Raw genomic sequence first — 17,357 nt, forward strand, 5'->3', positions numbered from 1 at the left:
TTTGATCATATACTTTAGAAATATTCATTTATTTGTTTCTTAAGCCATTGAACTAGTTAATGTTTTAAAACAATGCAGAAGCGAAAAAGTAATTTTCTGTCTTTAATATTTATGGAAAACTTCGAAGTAAGCCAACTTGAATAAGCAGTTTTTTTGCATTAATAGCTACGTTTTCTATTTCATAGTATTAGTATTTCATTAAAACTTTAAAACAAATGATAGTGTTTTAAAAAGCTAATAGGTAGCTCTCTCTATGTGTTGTTTTGAAATGGTTACATAATTTTGAAACGAAAAGTAATGCTTCAGTTTTTCATTAGCTCCCTTGCCATCATGGTGATCCACCCATACCAGCAGCCATAGCTAAGTACCAGGTTTTACTAGCTCCGTTATCAATTTTATCAGCAGTAAAGGTACTGGCAGCAAAGGTATTGTATGCAGTTTTTGGATCGTAAATTGCATAATTGGACCATAAAATACCAGTCCAATTGTTTGAAAATGTATTTATTATCGGAGCAATTTTGGCGTTCCAGTCTTGTTGAACGTAAGATGGAGAACGAAGGTATCCGCTGATAGGCGTAGTTGGAATCATGTGAATGCCTTGTTTACAATATTCTTCAGCTGAAAAGTAAGTTGCATAATCAACTTTGTTCATGAATGTAATTCCTGTCACGTAATTGCCGAGAATTTGTGAAGGCTGTACTGAAGTAGTGGGTGTCATGTATATGTAGGTATTTAAACTGTTCTTTAGGACGGCGAGCATCAAGTTTGCACGGTTGATAAGAACAGTATCATTTCTCACCATACCCCACAATTTCGTTGCATACAGAAAGTTGAAGTCTTCTGAGGTTGACTCTTCATCTTTACCGTCTCCACTTTCAAATATACCTGTTGCCCATGAATGTCCAACAAACCAGTCGAAGTTTCTAAACATAGCAAAATAGGTGTCACTTTCACTTGGATTTGCACTGTCTCTTAATAAAGCATTTACATAGCGAATGTTATCATTAACCAGCCAGGAAGGATCCAATAGACCAATTACCGCACATGCGTAAATATGATAACCCCAGTGAAAATGATGGTCATTATAGTAGGTATTACCATAATCTGCTAAAGGAGAACTATATCCTGCCGTACTGATGATACCTTTATATGTGGTATCATAAACGAGGGGATACATTTGCGTATTCGTAGTAAATCTAGCCATGGCTTGCTTCAATTTTGTCAATCCAGTGTTAGTGAGAGTGCTATCACCAAGGATTCTAGAAGCTACCAAACAAACTTGAGCATACATGGCTACTATTTTTCCAGACGTGTACATTGAGTCAAGGTTACTGGCATTTACGACATCGAAGTTAATATCAGTTGCACAAGCTGCACGAATCGCGGCTAAAGCAGTAGGAGAATACGTATTGCTTCCACCATTCCAAGGAATTGGTAAAAAACCTACCTGCGTTGGAAGATTTTTTTCGATTAAATGCCAAGTTTTAGTAGCATAGGCAAACATTATACCCATTGTTGTACTGGCTAAGCCTAAACCTGTTTTGTACGCTTGAGTGTCAGAACCAAAACTTTGCATATGATGGGGAAGAGCAAACATTAGCGGATTTAAGTTAGTATATCCAGCTGTAGCGAAACGAAACCAATATTCCCCGGTGGTACCGCTAACTTGAGCTGATAGAGAAATAGACGTAGTATATACACCAGCAGAAGCATCATAGATGGTATCCGGATATGAATTATTCACGCTTTCGTTTGGAACTTTACATATTTGTATGAGACCGGTAAATTTTGTAGAAGTAGTTAGTTGAGAATTCGAAGCAAGAGTCAAATTGAAGGTACTGCTCGAACTCGTAGGAAATGCGTAGAGAAACCAGATCTTTCCATCTGTCAATTGAATTCTATATTTGTAGCCCCTACTGAAATTTATTTTAGTAATTGATGAGAAAAGGATGGAGGAATTGAATACAGGAGTCAAATTGGTATAATAACCACTTACAAATCCCATGCCAGCAACAATGGGTAGGATTATAGTCCCTGAACCAGAGGTTGTAGCGCTAAGAGTAGCCTGGATAGAGAAATGACGAGATTGGTCAAGGGATAAGAGGTTACCCGAAGCAAATTCTCGTGCAGAAATGATTATGGAATAAAGTCCAGCAGGATTAAAGTAATATTGGCATGGAACCGATTCTGGGTCTGGTCCAAACACGCGTTGGCTATCATCAATATGTGAAATCGCAAGTCCATAATAGCTGCTACCATTGAGCCAAGTTACTGAGTAAGGATGTGACCATGATGGATTATGACGGGTGCCAATGTACAAGTTACCATAAAACTTGTTTGTTTGAATTGGAAACAAATTACTTGTTAGCCCAAGAGGAGGAGATGGGTGTGCTCTTGATGGAAAAACCGGATTGATAGGTCCAGTATAGATTGGTACTAAAACATCCATTATGTCGTCTGACTATGAATTGAGCAAAAAAATTTGATAACGAGTGAAAGAATAAGAAAGGATCGAAGCAAAATTTCTAAAAGTCTAATTTCGGATGCTTTTTCGAACTGTCGATGACGGGTTTTACACTAACGAGAGTTTTAGGAGTATGCCACCTCAAAAATTTGGAACTAACTAAAAAATGAAACAACACTCAATTATTTGTCTTAAATAACTTAGCGAAAGTAACAGTAAAGACGGATAAAAGCACTGCGCTGAGAAATTCACCGGTCCTAAAATATTTATGAATTCACGCAAAAGTACTGAAGAAAAACTGTTAAAAACAGTAGTTATTACTTTCACTATTAAAACCCGATAGAGGGTGAGGACAGGTTGCAAATTCTACTCAAAACTGATATAAACCCCATCTCATGGTATCATTGGTTCAACGACTAAGCTATAATATTAGATCTAAACAAAAAACAAAAGAAACATATTAAAACTTTACAAGTAACTTAATAGATTAATGCAAATACTGCATAAACCTTTGTATATTTATTTATTGATTTTACATACTGCAAGTTTTTGTTTGATTTAATTTAATGCGATATTGTAAGCAAAACATTTTTTAGTAATGCCAAACAATAGTAAATAATTGGAAAACAAATAAAAAAAAGAAAAAGCCAATGTAAATGAAAAGAAAAATAAAAATAAATAAAAAGAAGGATAAATGAAAAGCAAGCTTAAAAAAAATGATCGCAAACACTGATTATAAGCTCTAAACACAGTTAATGCCAAAATTTCATTAAAACACCATTCAACAACAAAACTCTTTCATTCATTCTCGTTCTTGTTTCTTTTTTGTAAACTATCCTACAAACTGTATGGAACATTTGAATTTCAAGCTTATTATTCATGACGGCGGAAAGAGTGAGAGTGCTTAATAAATGTGACGTACTTGAAAGTTGTAGCGACTAGCAAGATCTATTTCAAAAGTGGTTTCTTTCTTAACCAAGTAGTAGGAAATTTTGATAGAGAAATTTATTATGGAAGCTGAGAAGTTTGTACTAATTACAGGGTGTAGTGAAGGAGGCATTGGAAATGCGTTGGCCTTGAAGTTTCATCAAGAGGGTTTTCAAGTCTTAGCAACAGCGAGGCAGGTGGAACGTATGGATAACCTGACAAAAGCTGGCCTTCAAACATTAAAACTCGACGTTACGGATGAAGATTCGGTACGAGAGGTTGAGCAAGAGGTGCGCAAGTTTACCAACGGCTCCCTTCATTATTTAATCAACAATGCAGGAGCTCCCTGTAGTGCACCAGCCATTGACCTGGATATCGAAGATGTCAGTAAAGTCATGGATGTTAACTTTTATGGGGTAATTCGAATGAACAAGGCGTTTCAACATCAACTTATACGTGCTAAAGGAACAATTGTGAACGTCAATTCACTCGTCTCTTATGTTCCCTTTGCCTTTAATGCAGCATACAACGCCTCAAAGGCTGCCTTGTTGGCATATTCCAACACGCTGCGTATAGAACTGGCCCCCTTTGGAGTCCAAGTGACTAGTATTATGACGGGCGGTGTGCAAACCAAAATTCAAAGCAAGCCTCTTGGCACTATGACAGAAGCCGCTATTCCAGAAAATTCAATTTACTATCCATACAGAAAACTAATATTGGAAAACAGAAATCCCGTAGAAAAGTTTGTTACGATTGAGGAATTTGCAGACGCTGCATACCCTCAGTTGGTAGGCCGTGGAAGGTGGTATCAATTATTCAAACCAGGTGTACGCCCTGCACAAATTTGGGCGGGTTACATGAGCAGTGCTGGTAGGGTTGGCTCGATGCTTCCGGTCGAGGTGTTTTCTATGTCTGTACGGTTAATCGTAAAACTGCCGTCAACCGCTGTATGGAGAGACCACACTGTTGATTAATTTCAGTGTTGATAGCAGTCTGATATGTGTTTCTCTTTTTGGAACATTGGCATTGGAATCAATTTTGAAATCGTTGCATGTATTTTTTTGTAATTTAATGTCACACTTTTTTTTATAAAGCAAATGAAATGGAAGAAAGTATTGTCGAGTTTAGGAAAGAAAGATGACATTAAAACGGATGCAATGAAAATGTAAGTAAGACAAAAAAGAAGTAACTTTTTTTTTATTCATTAGATATTCAGAGAACATCCAATATTAGGACAACATCTTTTAAATATATTTTTGACATGCGCGCAGCTAGTATGCAAGTGATTTGTGCAATGACAGTGTACAACAATTCATTAACATGTGGATAAAACTAGGAAAGAAATTTAAAATTGTTAATTTCCTCGAACAACGTACGTATTTTCGGCCGATAAGATAGCTGAATTGCTATAAACCTCTATTCATAAAATACTTTTCCTTTAATTTTTACTTCTATTTGTTTACCAAATAATGAGGGCTAAGACACTGTGGGAGATTCACCTAAACGCATACTATGTGAAACACAATAACGAAATAAAATCACTACCAGGATTACTGTGAGAAAAGCTATCGTACAAAAGCCATTTCACTCCGCGTTATTTATTGAGCAGCGACAGGGTGAATGAGTAAGTAAGTGAGCGATGCTACCAATTCGTAGCACAATGTCCATGTACATTCGAAGAGATTTATATTTGTTGGTGAAATTTCATTTTGTTTAACGCTAAATGTTTTGTAAAAGTATCGCTTTTTTTTTTTTAACCAGAAAATTGTTCTAAGCAGCGCCTTTTGCTAGTGCAACAAGGTGCAGTGGGATACAGGGACATGACTCCCACCTTTCTCAGCTGTACTTTAAATTGCTACTCTCTGGTTAAATGTCCCCCACTTAGTACTTTTTCTGTTTAAATGTTGTAGTAAAGACAGAAAAGTAAAAAGCCTATGTTGCCCCCACATAATCTAGTTGTCTATCCAAAAAGAAAGCCAAGTCAGGCCTTGTTATATTGTATAGCTTAGCTTATCTGTTAAATGTTTTTGCAACAGACATCCAATGCAGTCAATCTGCCCTTCAATAGTTCACTCACTTATAATTAAAAAAACTGTATGGATTCTCCTTTACGTTTGCAAAACCACACACATGTAGCTGTTGAGGCAATTATTTTACATCTTTCCTGATTTTTCCTTTCAAACATGTTTCTCTGTCGAATGTATGTCCCGCCGAATCTGTTTACCTTGTCAAATAAATGTATTTACCCTTATAAATGGTATTCTTATCTTTGTTTCCGATTTGTACATCAATTAACGATGGAGCACATTGACCAGCTGGCTTATATTGAGTTGCGCTACTAATATGGATGCATCGTAGTTCAACTTTGAAACAGCGAAAAGTAAAGCAAACATGTGATTTACTATGTAACTTATCATCATGTTGGGTGATAGGCAATATTAACATTTGTTACAAACCAGAAAACATTAGAAATCGTAGAAAAACGTTGCCTGATCATCGATAGATGCAGGTTGTTTCACCTCAACAAATGACATAATTTCTTTCTCGGCATATGATTAAAAAAAATTTTAAACATACTCAAACTCGACAAATTTCACTATGAAATGTTAGAGATGTGCCTTCCTACCGATTCCCCTTTCGATTTCCCCCTTTCAATTTTTTTAACCGAAATCCCTTTGTCGCAGTTGACCCCGTTTCCCCAGTTGTTGTTTTTTTAACTAGCGTTGGAATTGGTACTGATCCCCAAGTCCCGTTCCCCAAGGTGTGTATGGATGGAAATTTTTAATCTCCCAAGTCGGAGTCTTACTCAAAGCTTCTGTATTCCCTTCTCATAGTTTTTCACATTTCTTCGCATATTCAACGTTTATTACAGATTTGCTTTGAAGTGCAGGATGCGCTGTCCATCCCACATTGTGGATTGGTCAAGTATGCAGAAATTTTGGGGCAAACCGTCCAATTTCGTACAAAACGGTGTTCATCTCATATCGCTCTGCCTTGTTACTCAATGTTAAAGTCAAAACATTTTATGGCGCAAGGCAAGCGGAGTATGTATGCGGCATATGGCTTGTGGGGAAGTCATGAGTAGCTTTTTTGTTGTTGTTACAGTTTGACATCTAGAAGAAAACAAAAGACCAAAAGAAACCTTTGTGAATGTTGGAATGCTACAATATTTCCAACACTTTTTTGCTACACAATTGCTTTCATCTTTTTTTTTTTTGGGGTTTCTTTTTTTCTTTTTTTATTTATTTTTTTTTTAGCTGCAGCCGACATACCATAATCTCCAGCGACGACCCACCTTACTCACTCCAATCTTTGCATCTACTTTTGTTCCATATAGCCTTGTTCAAAACATCCATCTCGAAATAACAAAGTATGGACATCGTCGTTAAACAGATTTAACTTTTATCTTTTTCGTCGGCCTATTTAACATTGAGAGATATAATTTATAGTTTGGTAGCTTTGGACCAATGGATCGAGTGTTTGTTTACCGCTTTTGCGCTGCGACTCCGTGGCGAAAGTGCGCTTTTTGGATGATTGTCAAGTGTGCCATTTTCGACGTAATAATTGGTGAATGTTAAATGACTAATATGTTACATTGAGTCGGTCTTTGAAAATCAACTGTAACAAGCGCCTAAGCATCTTCAGGCAAAAACACTTATTATTTCTTCCTATATAAGTATTGCCTCTGCCGTTTGTCTCAGCGTGCTTTCACCAGTTTGCTGCTTTCGCTATATAGGCAGTCAATTCATCCATAAAAATAAATTCGACTTGATTCGAAATTGCATTTCATCCCATTCTCAATTTCTTTCTCTCCTTTTTTGAAGGCAATTGTCGCTTTAGTTATTACATTTTTTGTTGGAGAACTCACTGACTTCGAATAATTCTTTTTATTTTTCTCTTTCTCCTTTTTTTTTTCTTTTCCTTTTTGAAATCTGTTTTTCTTTTCTAAATTCTACAAATCTTGACCGAATTGTTTCAAAAACCTTCCATTTAATCTGTACATTCTTTCTCTTTGCAGGATTTCCCTTTTTCTATATATAATTTTTTTCTTATTGCAGTTGTTGAAAAACTTTTCTCCCCAATTCAACTCAATTCCTTGATTTGCATTCCTGTTAAACAATCTATTCACTACACTATGAATCGCTTAAATCCTTTTTCAAAATCTCACTCCAAAAACTCCAATGAAAACAACGAAGTTTCCTTGGCTGATGTCGCCGAGTCCGATACTCGTCGCCATTGGCTTGGTTTGACTAAACGAGAATTCAAGCTCATGGGCTTTGCTGGTGCCGGTTTCTTCCTCGATTCTTATGACTTGTTCATCATTAATCTCGTCTCCCCCATTTACGAATATTTATACTGGGGCGGTTTGGAGGGCAAAAAGCCTCACTACCCTTCCGGTATCCATGGTCTTGTCAACGCTGCCGCTAACATTGGAAATGTCTTTGGTCAAATCTTGTTTGGCTTCATGGGCGATTTCTTTGGTCGTAAATTTGTCTACGGTAAAGAGATGATCGTCGTTATTATTGCTACCGTCCTTGTCATCGCCCTTCCCAAAAGTATACCTACTCCTCTTGGTAAAATGATGTGGATCTTTGCTTGGCGTTGGTTGCTGGGTTTAGGAATTGGTGGTGACTATCCTATGTCCGCAACAATCACATCAGAACGCTCTTTGCTTAGTCGTCGTGGTACCCTTCTCTCCATCGTCTTCTCCTTTCAAGGCTTTGGTACTCTGGCCGGCGCCATCGTCACTATCATCCTCTTGGCCTGCTTTGAGAAGCCTCTCAACCAACGTGGCGAGTACACTAAGCTTGAAGGTGTATGGCGTCTTCAAATGGGTTTGGCTTTGGTTCCTGCCCTCCTCGTTTTGATTCCACGTCTCACTATGAAGGAATCCAAGTCCTATGAACAGTCGAAAGCTCTCAACAAGTATACCGACAACGATACCTACATTGCTGACGACGACGAACCGAAGAAAGATAACCAAAACGTTGTTGAAGAAAAGCAAATTAATTTGACCACCTCCTCGGACTCTCACCCTACTTCTACAGAGGATTTTGGAGATAAACGTGCATCCACTGTTCCAACTTCTGAGAATACCAGTGGATTTATCGAATATTTCAGTCAATGGCACCATTTCAAGCATCTCTTGGCTACTGCCGTGTCCTGGTTCCTACTCGATATTGCCTTTTACGGTGTTAATCTCAATCAATCCGTCATTTTAAAGGCCATTGGCTTTAGTTCGGGAAAGAATGAGTATCACACACTTATGCGTGGTGCTATCGGTAATCTCATCATTGCAATTGCTGGTTATGTTCCTGGTTATTGGTTTACAGTTTTCCTCGTTGAGAAACTTGGCCGTAAATGGATCCAACTTCAAGGATTGTTTATTACCGGTTTAATGTTTGCCATCCTTGCAGGTAGTTGGGACACCATTTCTACGGGTGGAAGATTTGCATGTTTTGTCATTGCCCAATTTTTCTCTAATTTTGGACCCAATGCCACTACTTTTTTGTATCCTGCTGAAGTTTTTCCTGCACGTGTTCGTGGTACCGCTCATGGTCTTTCTGCTGCTTTGGGTAAATGCGGTGCCATCTTGGCTTCTCTGTTGTTTAACTTCTTAACATCTGTAATTGGCTATGGCAATGTCATGTGGATTTTCTGCGGCTGCATGTGGGGAGCAATCTTTTTCACTTTGCTTCTCCCTGAAACCAAGATGCGGGATGCCGATGAAATTGATCGCGAAGAAGTTTTGCGCGGTGGTAATGGTAAAACTCACCAGGGCCGCTGGTCTTGGTATTTCAACGGAATTTTCTAAATTATATCATTTACTTAATTTTTTATTATTAAAATTCTTTTTTGTTAAAAAGATAACTTTTTTTGCATATAAAATCATTTCTGGATTTTTGTAGAAATTGAGTTTTTAAAGTTAATTTTTGTTGATGATTTGCAGTCAATGTTAATAATGTTTTGCTGTCGGATTGTTTTTCTTTTTTCTTTTTTTTTTCGTTTTCTTACCGTTGATAAAGCTGAATGAATACGTGTATCGTGCCATTTCCATTTCAGTTTTGTTAAAAGAAAAATAAATTCTTTCACCCATTATTAAGACGATTTCAGCGCTCAAAAGCTCGCATATTTTTTACTTTTACTCTTTCCTTTTTTTAATTTAATTTTAATTCTTTTTCTATCCGGGAATCATCATGTGCGCTTTTTGGAATCGCTAACTGAATAACCTTGACAGTATATTTTTACAAGGTTCCTTTAATATTTATATAATTTAATTTAATTAATAAAAATTTTAATATTGAAATTTGTTATTTATGATTTAATTTATTTTAATGAAAATTTGTGATTTATTAATGCTAGCTATTAGCGCAATTGTTTACATATTACAAATATTTATTAGTTTGCTTGTAAAATTATTTAATGGTTGGATCCTTTTTAAACTTAAGAAATCAATAATATTAAAAAGTTTTTTTTAACAACATGATTGCTGCAGACAAATTTTATGTGCTAATATTTATTTAATTTATTTCCTTCGCAGGTAAAAAAAAAAGACGAGGTAGTTTGTCAATTCACACTAATTTAGCCGGAGATAATATATTTAAAAAAATTTAAATTTGTGATCATTAATCAAACGAATAATCTTTTAACTCTCGAAATAAACTTGTCAATTGTAGCCCTGTAATTCAAGTGTTTGTTTACGTTTAAATTCTTTGGAATGCGTTGTTGTTCCATATTCATTTAGCGAGTTTTAAAGATCGATCCATTGAGAAAAGTAGAACGTAATATCACTTTTAAAAGAAATACGGTGCGCTTCTTTATTTTATCCCAACTGAATTCATTGTTAGTGCTACAATTATGAGAGAATGACTTCGTACGGTGAATCTGCTAAACTGTTAGACGTCCACTGTAAATCAAGACTTAAGTAAGAACAATGGATTCACAGCTTTCTGAAAATCTTCTTAAATGGTACGTTTAGCTCGTAGATACTCAGTGTCTTTAAATTAACAAGAATTGCTGTAGCGTGAATGAAACTTATCGTGGAGCAATGTTAGTCAGGAATGGACTCCCAATTGCAAGTATGTAAAATCTAAAAAATAAAAAAAATACACATATTGTATATTCATAAGTCTTTGTTTAATTCTCAATGCTTTTGTTTTTGAGTGATTTATGAATCAGTTGACACATATCATTCAATCTCTCTTTATTAAGTGACTTAACACTTTGCTAACTTTTACTAAAGCAGCCGGAGATGTGAATGCAGAAGAACAGCGTGTCATCTGCGAATGGAACAGCAATGCCGTTTCTGAAGTCTTGCATCTACATGACAGCAATACGAAGATCTTAATTGCAACTAAAGAATCATGTGTTCTAGGATTAATTTATCGAAATACATAAGGGTGTTCAATTTAATGTAACATCTTTCTATCTTTAAAAACTTGCCCTTAATAGAATTAATGGTTTCGCTGGCGTTTGCTAATATCTTTTTCTGCTCCTTTTTTTATAATTTTTTTTTTAGTTGTGAATTCATGCTTTCGCTTTTTTAGTAAATTGTTAATCCGCTATGGCCTTATTCTCTATCTTTTGGAGGCTCCATGTCTTGTTTGCATTGTTATATATTAGAAAGTACCATGCTATATATATTTTCAAATTTGTAATATATCATTATAAGCTTTATAGTTACCTTCGGTATCAGACTGATCAGTTGTAAAGACAAATAATCTTCTCTTAAGCATTTAGTATCTAACCTTTAGTTACATGGGTAATTTTACCATTGGAATCAGTATGGAAATTCACCCTATTTACGGAGCCTGTTAGTGCTATTTCACATTTAGTAAGACATACCTATCTGGCATAAAGTCCCTGGTACAGAAAGAATTGGGTTGTAATACTCGGTAGCTTTTTGGGAGTTCGCTTTCCTCGACAGTCTGTCGAAATTTTGAGTTAGTTGTAACGAAAGAATATAAAAAAACAACAACTATGAACATCTAATTTAATGCATACCGCTCGAGGATCATCTTTATTTGGGAAAATATATTTTCCTACTAGCTTACGCTCTTCAAAAGGTTTATCGCCATGTCCTGGGTTGCGTGATGGATTCATCGTTTTCAAATATGTACCAATACGGGCTAATTGAATGGTAAAGAGTCAATTGATTAAAGTCTCAGTGTAAAATTACTAAATTTGTAATAAGCGAATGCTCGACCTACGGATATACACTGTTTTGGTATGGTGCTATGGGTAAATACAGTGAGACTAAGTATCCATCTAATAATGCTTTGCTAATTATATAAAGTACAAGTGATTAACTTATTTGCCAGCAGTTACCTCATGCAACCTTTCCTTTTACTCCATCTACCAACTGAGAATATGTTTGATTTCACTAAACTACTATACCTGTTTTCATTTACTGACTCAGTATGTTACGCACCAAAGGATACGATGCATCTTACAAAGTAGGTACAGGAACAGGCGAAGCAGGAAAGATGGTTGAGTATGGAGTGTAGCATACACTATTTATGAAAATATGGCTCTACATGGTCGATTCATGCAGATGATAGGAGCCTACCTTATCGATAATGCAATCTTGGTTTAAACTGTTTCTAGCCGGCGTTATAAATGAATAATAAACGAGATTATGAGAAATCAATATTATTTCAAGCATCCAATCGAATTTTTTATTATGTTTAAAATAAACTCAATTGAATATTAGTAACGCAAAAATGCTGACTCCCATAAGTCTCAATCGTAGTGGTTGCAAATTTTCATATATAGAATAGATTCCTAGAGATTTCCTTTTGGTACTGTAATTCTAAGATATTGCTAATATGGCAATTTATATTCTATTTTATCTTCCTATGAATAGTATTCTTCGCTAACGTCTATATAATTGATATCCTTCTAAAAATAAAACAGTTAGGAATTAATTAGATTTCCATAATTAAATTGCGTTCAACACCTCATTTTTCAATGTGAGTTGTCCGAGAATTGCATTGAGTGAAGTCGCAACCGGAGATGCATTAGTCGTATGATATGCTTTTCTTAATAAATAATGAATAGGATTTGAGTATAATGAAGGGTGATTATTCAAACATTCAGCGACTGTAGACATGTCCATTTCCTGAGACTTGCTTAATGGTAAATATCCGCTCACTGACTTATCTGCTACATAACGTTTCAAAGACCAGCATAAGCGGCTTTGCAGAATGGGACGAATAGTTAGGCTAACATGTTCATAAGATGAATTGTAATCATCCAAAAGTATCGAGAAACAATCTACAGCTATTCGTTGCCTTCGATTAGAAACAGGGGATTCGGTAGATGGAAAGAAGTTTCGAGCTGCTTCCTTTTGTATATCCAAATTACTTCTAGAGATGACCATATCCTCTGTATTTCGCATTTGATAGTAAAACGACCCTTTACAAAGAGTAATATAATATTGGGCAACTTCATCAGATAAACAGTTTAATTGCAAATGCGGTTTCCACAAATTATGTAATTGTTTCAAAGACGAAACATCCTCATTTTCAAAAACATCTTCTAGGCTCCAAACATACTCATAATCAGCATTAGGAGAAATTATAGAATTTGTAGCTTCTACTGTAAGTAGAAATAGACACTGCATCTTTTCAGCATCCTCAATAGCATCACTGCCCTTAAGATCCTTGAAACAATTAATCATTAGTCTCACAAAACACTTTGATGCAAGTACCCATATAGGTAATGTTGACTGGTTAACGCGACTAGCTTTCGGACAACGATACTTGAGTCGCATTGGTACAAGTAATGACTCGAACATATGTTGCATGGTCCCGCGATTTAAAAAATCTAAAGAATGATTTTCGACAACATTTTCCGCGTTTTCAAATATTTTTTTGGACAGGCAAATTAAGGTAGGAAGAGATGCTCTAATTGTTTTCTCTTCGTTGAAAGCATAAGTTAAGACATCGGACCATAATTCTAATACCAAATGGTTTAATTTAAATTTGCTTATCAATAAGTCTGTAAGCGATTCAACGGCAAGCTGTAAAGAAGAAAGAAAATCGACATCTAACGCGAAAGAAGTACTTTCTTCATAGAATACAGCCTTGCGTACTTGAAGCAATGAATCCTTAATTTCTTCAATACCAAAGTTGTAAGCTTTCAATAAAAATACAACAGACTCAATCAGTAAAGTTAAACCCTCCTGAGATATATTTGCCAGTCTTCTTTCGGAAAATGAAACTTCACAGAATCTGCCCCAATTTATAAATACCAGTTTAATTAAAAGCGTAAAAGTTGCATTTTCCTTTCCAAATTCTGAGATGGAAAAAGAAAGCTCCCTGAGGGCTTTAAAATTACTAATACATATCTTAGGATATATGTCAGAATGTAACCTTAGCATCAATTGAAAGGCCTCTTCCAAAACATCCAAAATGCCATTGACATTCAAGAGTAGGCTCATGTTTTCAGAAAAGACATCGGCAATTCCTGAGATAATGAGACAACTAGTTTGTTCATGATCATCTTCATCTTTTTTATTATTGACATCACTAACATTTTGAATGGGTTGTGAGTGAAGTAATTTCATAATAACCAGCTGACAACAAGACGCCCACGCATTCGTTCCAAGCTTAGAACACTGAGAATTGAAAATACGAAACAAAATTTGTGCTGCACCATTTCGAACACTTGCCCATGAGTTTTCGCAAAGATCGGCAAGATGCACTAGAAGCATAATCCAAAGTACTTCTGGAAGAATCTCTTTCGATTTCATTGAAGTAAAGGCGTATAGGTCTTCAACTGAATTATATGCACAAGAAAAGTCTGACGTACTGAACATGTTTTTCAATGTATCAGAGACATTCCAAAACAACCCAACGGCTGTCAGAGACACATTGGCGTCTTCAAGTTGCCTACAAAATACGAGCAAGGTGTCCATGAGATCTAAATAGTTGCTTGTGTCAAGTGAAGCCAAAAAGTCAGTACATATTAATTGAAGGCAAGAGAAAGCAAGCCTCACAATTTTCGCACCCTTTTCACTCCCAAAACAAGTGGCACCGTTTAAACAGTTAAATCTCAACATTTCAAACACGTACTGCCATCCATGAAGGACGTGATGGCCAACAGTCTCCAAAATTGAAACCAAAGCTTCCAATCCAATGGTTGATATATCATACTCAACACCTCTACTGGTATTATCAGAAACCTCAGTAACAGGTAAAAGCATGCCAAGAGATTCAAAAAATATTTCTTGAAATGCGTAACTATCTGGAGAATTTTCGTTCGATAATCTAGAAGCAACGTCAACCAATATATTAGCAAGGCAATTAGCAGCACGGGTACGAAGTTCTGGTGCAACATTAATGATCTTAAAAACTTCGCTAAGAGACTTCGATATCAATGACCATCCAGAGTGATCAAGCTTAGAATCAAGAAATCTATCCAAATTACAGGAGCAAACCGTTTCTAAAATAGAAAAAGAATAAAACACCTCAGAACTTTTTCTCAGTAAACGAATGCCTCCTGATATAGACCGATTAGCAGAAGTCTTATAAACTGAATTTTTGGTGTTCGCTGAAAGTAAATCTTCATTAAACGATTGCCGAGGAGCAGTTAAGGTCTGAATAGGATGAACACTTGATGAGGTTATCACTGCGAGGAGAGATTCTAAAAATTCCATATAAGCTGGCTGGGAGTATGAGGAAGTCACATACATTAGTTCCGATAGCTCATTTTTATAGGAAACCAGTTCATAATCCATCAGAGTTGAGAAACTCTTACTATCCTGAAAGTTGGAATTTGAAGAATTCACACGATTAAGGCTACTTGTAGAAAGATGTTTGGAGGTTGGAGATCGGTTTAGTATAATATCAGCTTTGTCAAAGGTCTCAAATAATATTTTCCATCCTTTACCCATCTTTTCACCAACTACTTTAGCAATTGAAGATAAACATCTCAAAAACAGGATTTCTCGTAAGGAGAAACATTTTTGCTTCTCGTCATGATTGGAATCGTAACTGGCTATTGCAGCAATTGTAGTAGCAGCCTCCTTAAGCCCTTCCACACTAAACATTGTAGAGGTCGATAGACGACCATTATGTGAAATTGAACTTGATGCACTGTGAGTCATGTTTCCTGAAAGTAGATTAGAAGGTACTGCTTTGTTACTCAATGTTGTTAACAACGCATCTCTCGGTGTTTCCAAACCAAAGAGTGTGCAAACGGAAACAAAATTAACATATGAATTTAAACAGAACTTTAATAGCTCAACGGCTAAAGCGGATGAAACAAAAGTAGAATAAGCTACAAGGAATGAAGTCCAATTTTCAGAAATCAGACCGTATTGACACTTTATTATATTTTGAGGTCTCGCCGTAGAGTCTTCCTTTGAATCGAAGTTTTCACATTTGATGCCTTCTATAAGAAGTGTGAATTCCTTTTTGCCAACGTCTTCGTAAAACTGAAAAACGAAATCAGCAATCCCATTCGATATAGAAGCTAATGAGCACATAGCCAAGTATACCAAATAAGCAAATGGTATTATTGGTGGTTCTTGCTTGTCGAATTGCTCGATACAAGGTGTTTTTAAAATGGTGGCACGACAAATTCCGATTATCTGCTCTGGTTTCGTACCAGTAAAGCTTCCTGACACTTTCTCCATGGAGGAGGGAGGGTTACCTGAAGAAGTAGAGGAATAATCCTCAAATGTGTCCGCTAAAACTACACGAGATCCAACACCAATTACGGATGGCTTTTCATTAACAATCCTGCTAAGGGAGGTCACTAGTTTTTTTATGATGGGCTTTCTTCCTTCATTTCCATCAAAGAGTGTATACATAAGATATAAAAGATTTGTGTTTGAAAAAATGGATCTTAAAACCTCGAGAAATAAGGCTTTCTTCCATGCGGCCTCTGAGTTATCTAAAGAACTTATTATGAAGCTAAAAATCACTTCAATATCGAGTGTAAGTGAAGTAACGTAATGCTGAAAAATAATATTAAGAATGCGCGAGATACGCAGTGCAACTGGAAAATCCGACATAGATGCGAGAGAGGCAGTAATAATAGGAAGAAGATCTTTTCGAACAGAGTCTTGAAATTCTGGAATTTGAAAGAGACGATGATGATTGACAAGAATACTTTCAAGTAATTCGAGTCCAAAAGTCGTAGATATGTGATCTACATTTAAAGATTCGGATTTCCCAGCGCTTAATAACGAGCATAACCCTTTAAATAACGATAGAGAATCCAGAAATAAATCTGCTTCTTGTTTATGTGCCAATGTATCATAATCAAGATAATCGAATACCAATATCACAATTTGGCGAAGCGTTGCAGCCGCGGCGTTTGAAACAACACTATTTTTGCTATTATGCAAGTTAAAACAAATTCTAAATAGTGATATTAAAATAGGTAGTTTCATGCTTGCCGCATAATGTGTACATATAATGGGAATTATTTGCAAGACCCTTAATTGAGAATCTTGGCCCAATTGGATTACTGCATTTAAAGAATTAAAAAGACTTTCAAGGATATCCTAGTAACATTGTTAGAACTATGCTAATATAAACAAATTCGGTGAGTACAAAAAAAACATACCGGTGATAAGGCATCGTTTATAGCAAGCAATTGAATTGAATTAAGAGATATGTAAATGTGTCGTTCAATTTTTTTTGCACAGCAAAATAAAAATGGCTTATAAAAAGCCTCATTTCCTTTCAATTCTGTGAAATGATTAGTATGTAGCTCTTATTGTAAATAAATAGCAGAACTTACTGGAAACTAAAGAATCTTGAGACAAATTCTTGTTTGTGTACAAAAACTTTAAAGAACCATCTGCAAGCTAAAGTTGTTAGACTAAAAAGTTGATACGCTCACATTTACCTTCTTCAAGTCTGCATTCTTTTTCCTAGTGTCCACATTAATTGACTGCAAATTTGAAAGAAGACTATCATATAAACTCATGAGTGTCTGCTTTAATTAA

At 35.9% G+C, this 17,357-nt stretch overlaps 6 protein-coding genes and 11 long non-coding RNA genes across 17 annotated transcripts; 10 read left to right on the top strand and 7 right to left on the bottom strand.

The window, feature by feature from the left end:
* Positions 1-35: 35 nt before the first annotated feature.
* Positions 36-2,818, bottom strand: eng2 (cell wall and ascospore endo-1,3-beta-glucanase Eng2). The gene has a single exon (NM_001019976.3). The coding sequence runs from the start codon at positions 2,447-2,449 to the stop codon at positions 329-331; it is 2,121 nt and encodes a 706-aa protein (NP_594547.1). The 5' UTR covers positions 2,450-2,818; the 3' UTR covers positions 36-328.
* SPOM_SPNCRNA.3961 lies at positions 380-1,734 on the top strand. Its single transcript, NR_193322.1, has one exon. It is a non-coding gene; the product is annotated as a non-coding RNA (long non-coding RNA).
* Positions 2,819-3,083: 265 nt separating the features above from the next.
* Positions 3,084-6,960, bottom strand: SPOM_SPNCRNA.980. The gene has a single exon (NR_151374.1). It is a non-coding gene; the product is annotated as a non-coding RNA (long non-coding RNA).
* On the top strand, positions 3,438-5,517 carry ayr1 (1-acyldihydroxyacetone phosphate reductase). The gene has a single exon (NM_001019977.3). It carries the CDS (start codon positions 3,475-3,477, stop codon positions 4,363-4,365), a length of 891 nt encoding a protein of 296 aa, NP_594548.1. The 5' UTR covers positions 3,438-3,474; the 3' UTR covers positions 4,366-5,517.
* SPOM_SPNCRNA.244 lies at positions 5,130-6,729 on the top strand. Its single transcript, NR_150659.1, has one exon. It is a non-coding gene; the product is annotated as a non-coding RNA (long non-coding RNA).
* Positions 6,961-7,073: 113 nt separating the features above from the next.
* SPOM_SPNCRNA.3962 lies at positions 7,074-7,391 on the bottom strand. The gene has a single exon (NR_193323.1). It is a non-coding gene; the product is annotated as a non-coding RNA (long non-coding RNA).
* pho842 (inorganic phosphate transporter) lies at positions 7,094-9,751 on the top strand. The gene has a single exon (NM_001019978.3). The coding sequence runs from the start codon at positions 7,527-7,529 to the stop codon at positions 9,204-9,206; it is 1,680 nt and encodes a 559-aa protein (NP_594549.1). The 5' UTR covers positions 7,094-7,526; the 3' UTR covers positions 9,207-9,751.
* On the bottom strand, positions 7,457-9,150 carry SPOM_SPNCRNA.3963. Its single transcript, NR_193324.1, has one exon. It is a non-coding gene; the product is annotated as a non-coding RNA (long non-coding RNA).
* A 185-nt stretch (positions 9,752-9,936) lies between the features above and the next one.
* SPOM_SPNCRNA.3964 lies at positions 9,937-10,453 on the bottom strand. Its single transcript, NR_193325.1, has one exon. It is a non-coding gene; the product is annotated as a non-coding RNA (long non-coding RNA).
* Positions 10,273-11,082, top strand: lam4 (Ragulator-Rag complex subunit Lam4). Its single transcript, NM_001356164.2, has 3 exons — positions 10,273-10,360; positions 10,415-10,470; positions 10,635-11,082. The coding sequence occupies exons 1-3, from the start codon at positions 10,326-10,328 to the stop codon at positions 10,787-10,789; spliced, it is 246 nt and encodes an 81-aa protein (NP_001343080.1). The 5' UTR covers positions 10,273-10,325; the 3' UTR covers positions 10,790-11,082.
* SPOM_SPAC23D3.17 (uncharacterized protein) lies at positions 10,626-11,634 on the bottom strand. The gene is made up of 3 exons (NM_001356165.2): positions 11,396-11,634; positions 11,237-11,319; positions 10,626-11,189 (listed from the first exon to the last, which is right to left on the bottom strand). Exons 1-3 carry the CDS (start codon positions 11,492-11,494, stop codon positions 11,135-11,137), a joined length of 237 nt encoding a protein of 78 aa, NP_001343081.1. The 5' UTR covers positions 11,495-11,634; the 3' UTR covers positions 10,626-11,134.
* SPOM_SPNCRNA.981 lies at positions 11,091-12,129 on the top strand. Its single transcript, NR_151375.1, has one exon. It is a non-coding gene; the product is annotated as a non-coding RNA (long non-coding RNA).
* Positions 12,130-12,210: 81 nt separating this feature from the next.
* Positions 12,211-17,338, bottom strand: SPOM_SPAC23D3.13C (guanyl-nucleotide exchange factor; the record flags this gene model as incomplete). Its single annotated transcript, NM_001019979.2, has 4 exons — positions 12,211-16,910; positions 16,973-17,097; positions 17,150-17,216; positions 17,258-17,338. 4 exons carry the CDS (start codon positions 17,336-17,338, stop codon positions 12,333-12,335), a joined length of 4,851 nt encoding a protein of 1,616 aa, NP_594550.1. The 3' UTR covers positions 12,211-12,332.
* Positions 12,990-13,456, top strand: SPOM_SPNCRNA.3965. Its single transcript, NR_193326.1, has one exon. It is a non-coding gene; the product is annotated as a non-coding RNA (long non-coding RNA).
* Positions 13,913-14,511, top strand: SPOM_SPNCRNA.3966. The gene has a single exon (NR_193327.1). It is a non-coding gene; the product is annotated as a non-coding RNA (long non-coding RNA).
* SPOM_SPNCRNA.3967 lies at positions 14,649-16,130 on the top strand. Its single transcript, NR_193328.1, has one exon. It is a non-coding gene; the product is annotated as a non-coding RNA (long non-coding RNA).
* Positions 16,240-16,613, top strand: SPOM_SPNCRNA.3968. Its single transcript, NR_193329.1, has one exon. It is a non-coding gene; the product is annotated as a non-coding RNA (long non-coding RNA).
* Positions 17,339-17,357: the final 19 nt, after the last annotated feature.

Source organism: Schizosaccharomyces pombe (genome assembly GCF_000002945.2).
Source record: "Schizosaccharomyces pombe strain 972h- genome assembly, chromosome: I".
In the NCBI taxonomy this organism is placed as follows: domain Eukaryota; kingdom Fungi; phylum Ascomycota; class Schizosaccharomycetes; order Schizosaccharomycetales; family Schizosaccharomycetaceae; genus Schizosaccharomyces; species Schizosaccharomyces pombe.

Excerpts from the sequence above, each read along its gene's own strand:
- eng2 (NM_001019976.3), bottom strand. The coding sequence starts at position 2,449 with ATGGATGTTTTAGTACCAATCTATACTGGACCTATCAATCCGGTTTTT.
- lam4 (NM_001356164.2), top strand. The coding sequence starts at position 10,326 with ATGGATTCACAGCTTTCTGAAAATCTTCTTAAATG. Across the intron at positions 10,361-10,414 it reads TCTGAAAATCTTCTTAAATG|CGTGAATGAAACTTATCGTG; the intron begins GTACGTTTAGCT and ends GAATTGCTGTAG. Across the intron at positions 10,471-10,634 it reads GAATGGACTCCCAATTGCAA|CAGCCGGAGATGTGAATGCA; the intron begins GTATGTAAAATC and ends CTTTTACTAAAG.
- pho842 (NM_001019978.3), top strand. The coding sequence starts at position 7,527 with ATGAATCGCTTAAATCCTTTTTCAAAATCTCACTCCAAAAACTCCAAT.
- SPOM_SPAC23D3.17 (NM_001356165.2), bottom strand. The coding sequence starts at position 11,494 with ATGAATCCATCACGCAACCCAGGACATGGCGATAAACCTTTTGAAGAG. Across the intron at positions 11,320-11,395 it reads ATAAAGATGATCCTCGAGCG|ACTGTCGAGGAAAGCGAACT; the intron begins GTATGCATTAAA and ends AAATTTCGACAG. Across the intron at positions 11,190-11,236 it reads AGGGACTTTATGCCAGATAG|GGTGAATTTCCATACTGATT; the intron begins GTATGTCTTACT and ends CTCCGTAAATAG.
- ayr1 (NM_001019977.3), top strand. The coding sequence starts at position 3,475 with ATGGAAGCTGAGAAGTTTGTACTAATTACAGGGTGTAGTGAAGGAGGC.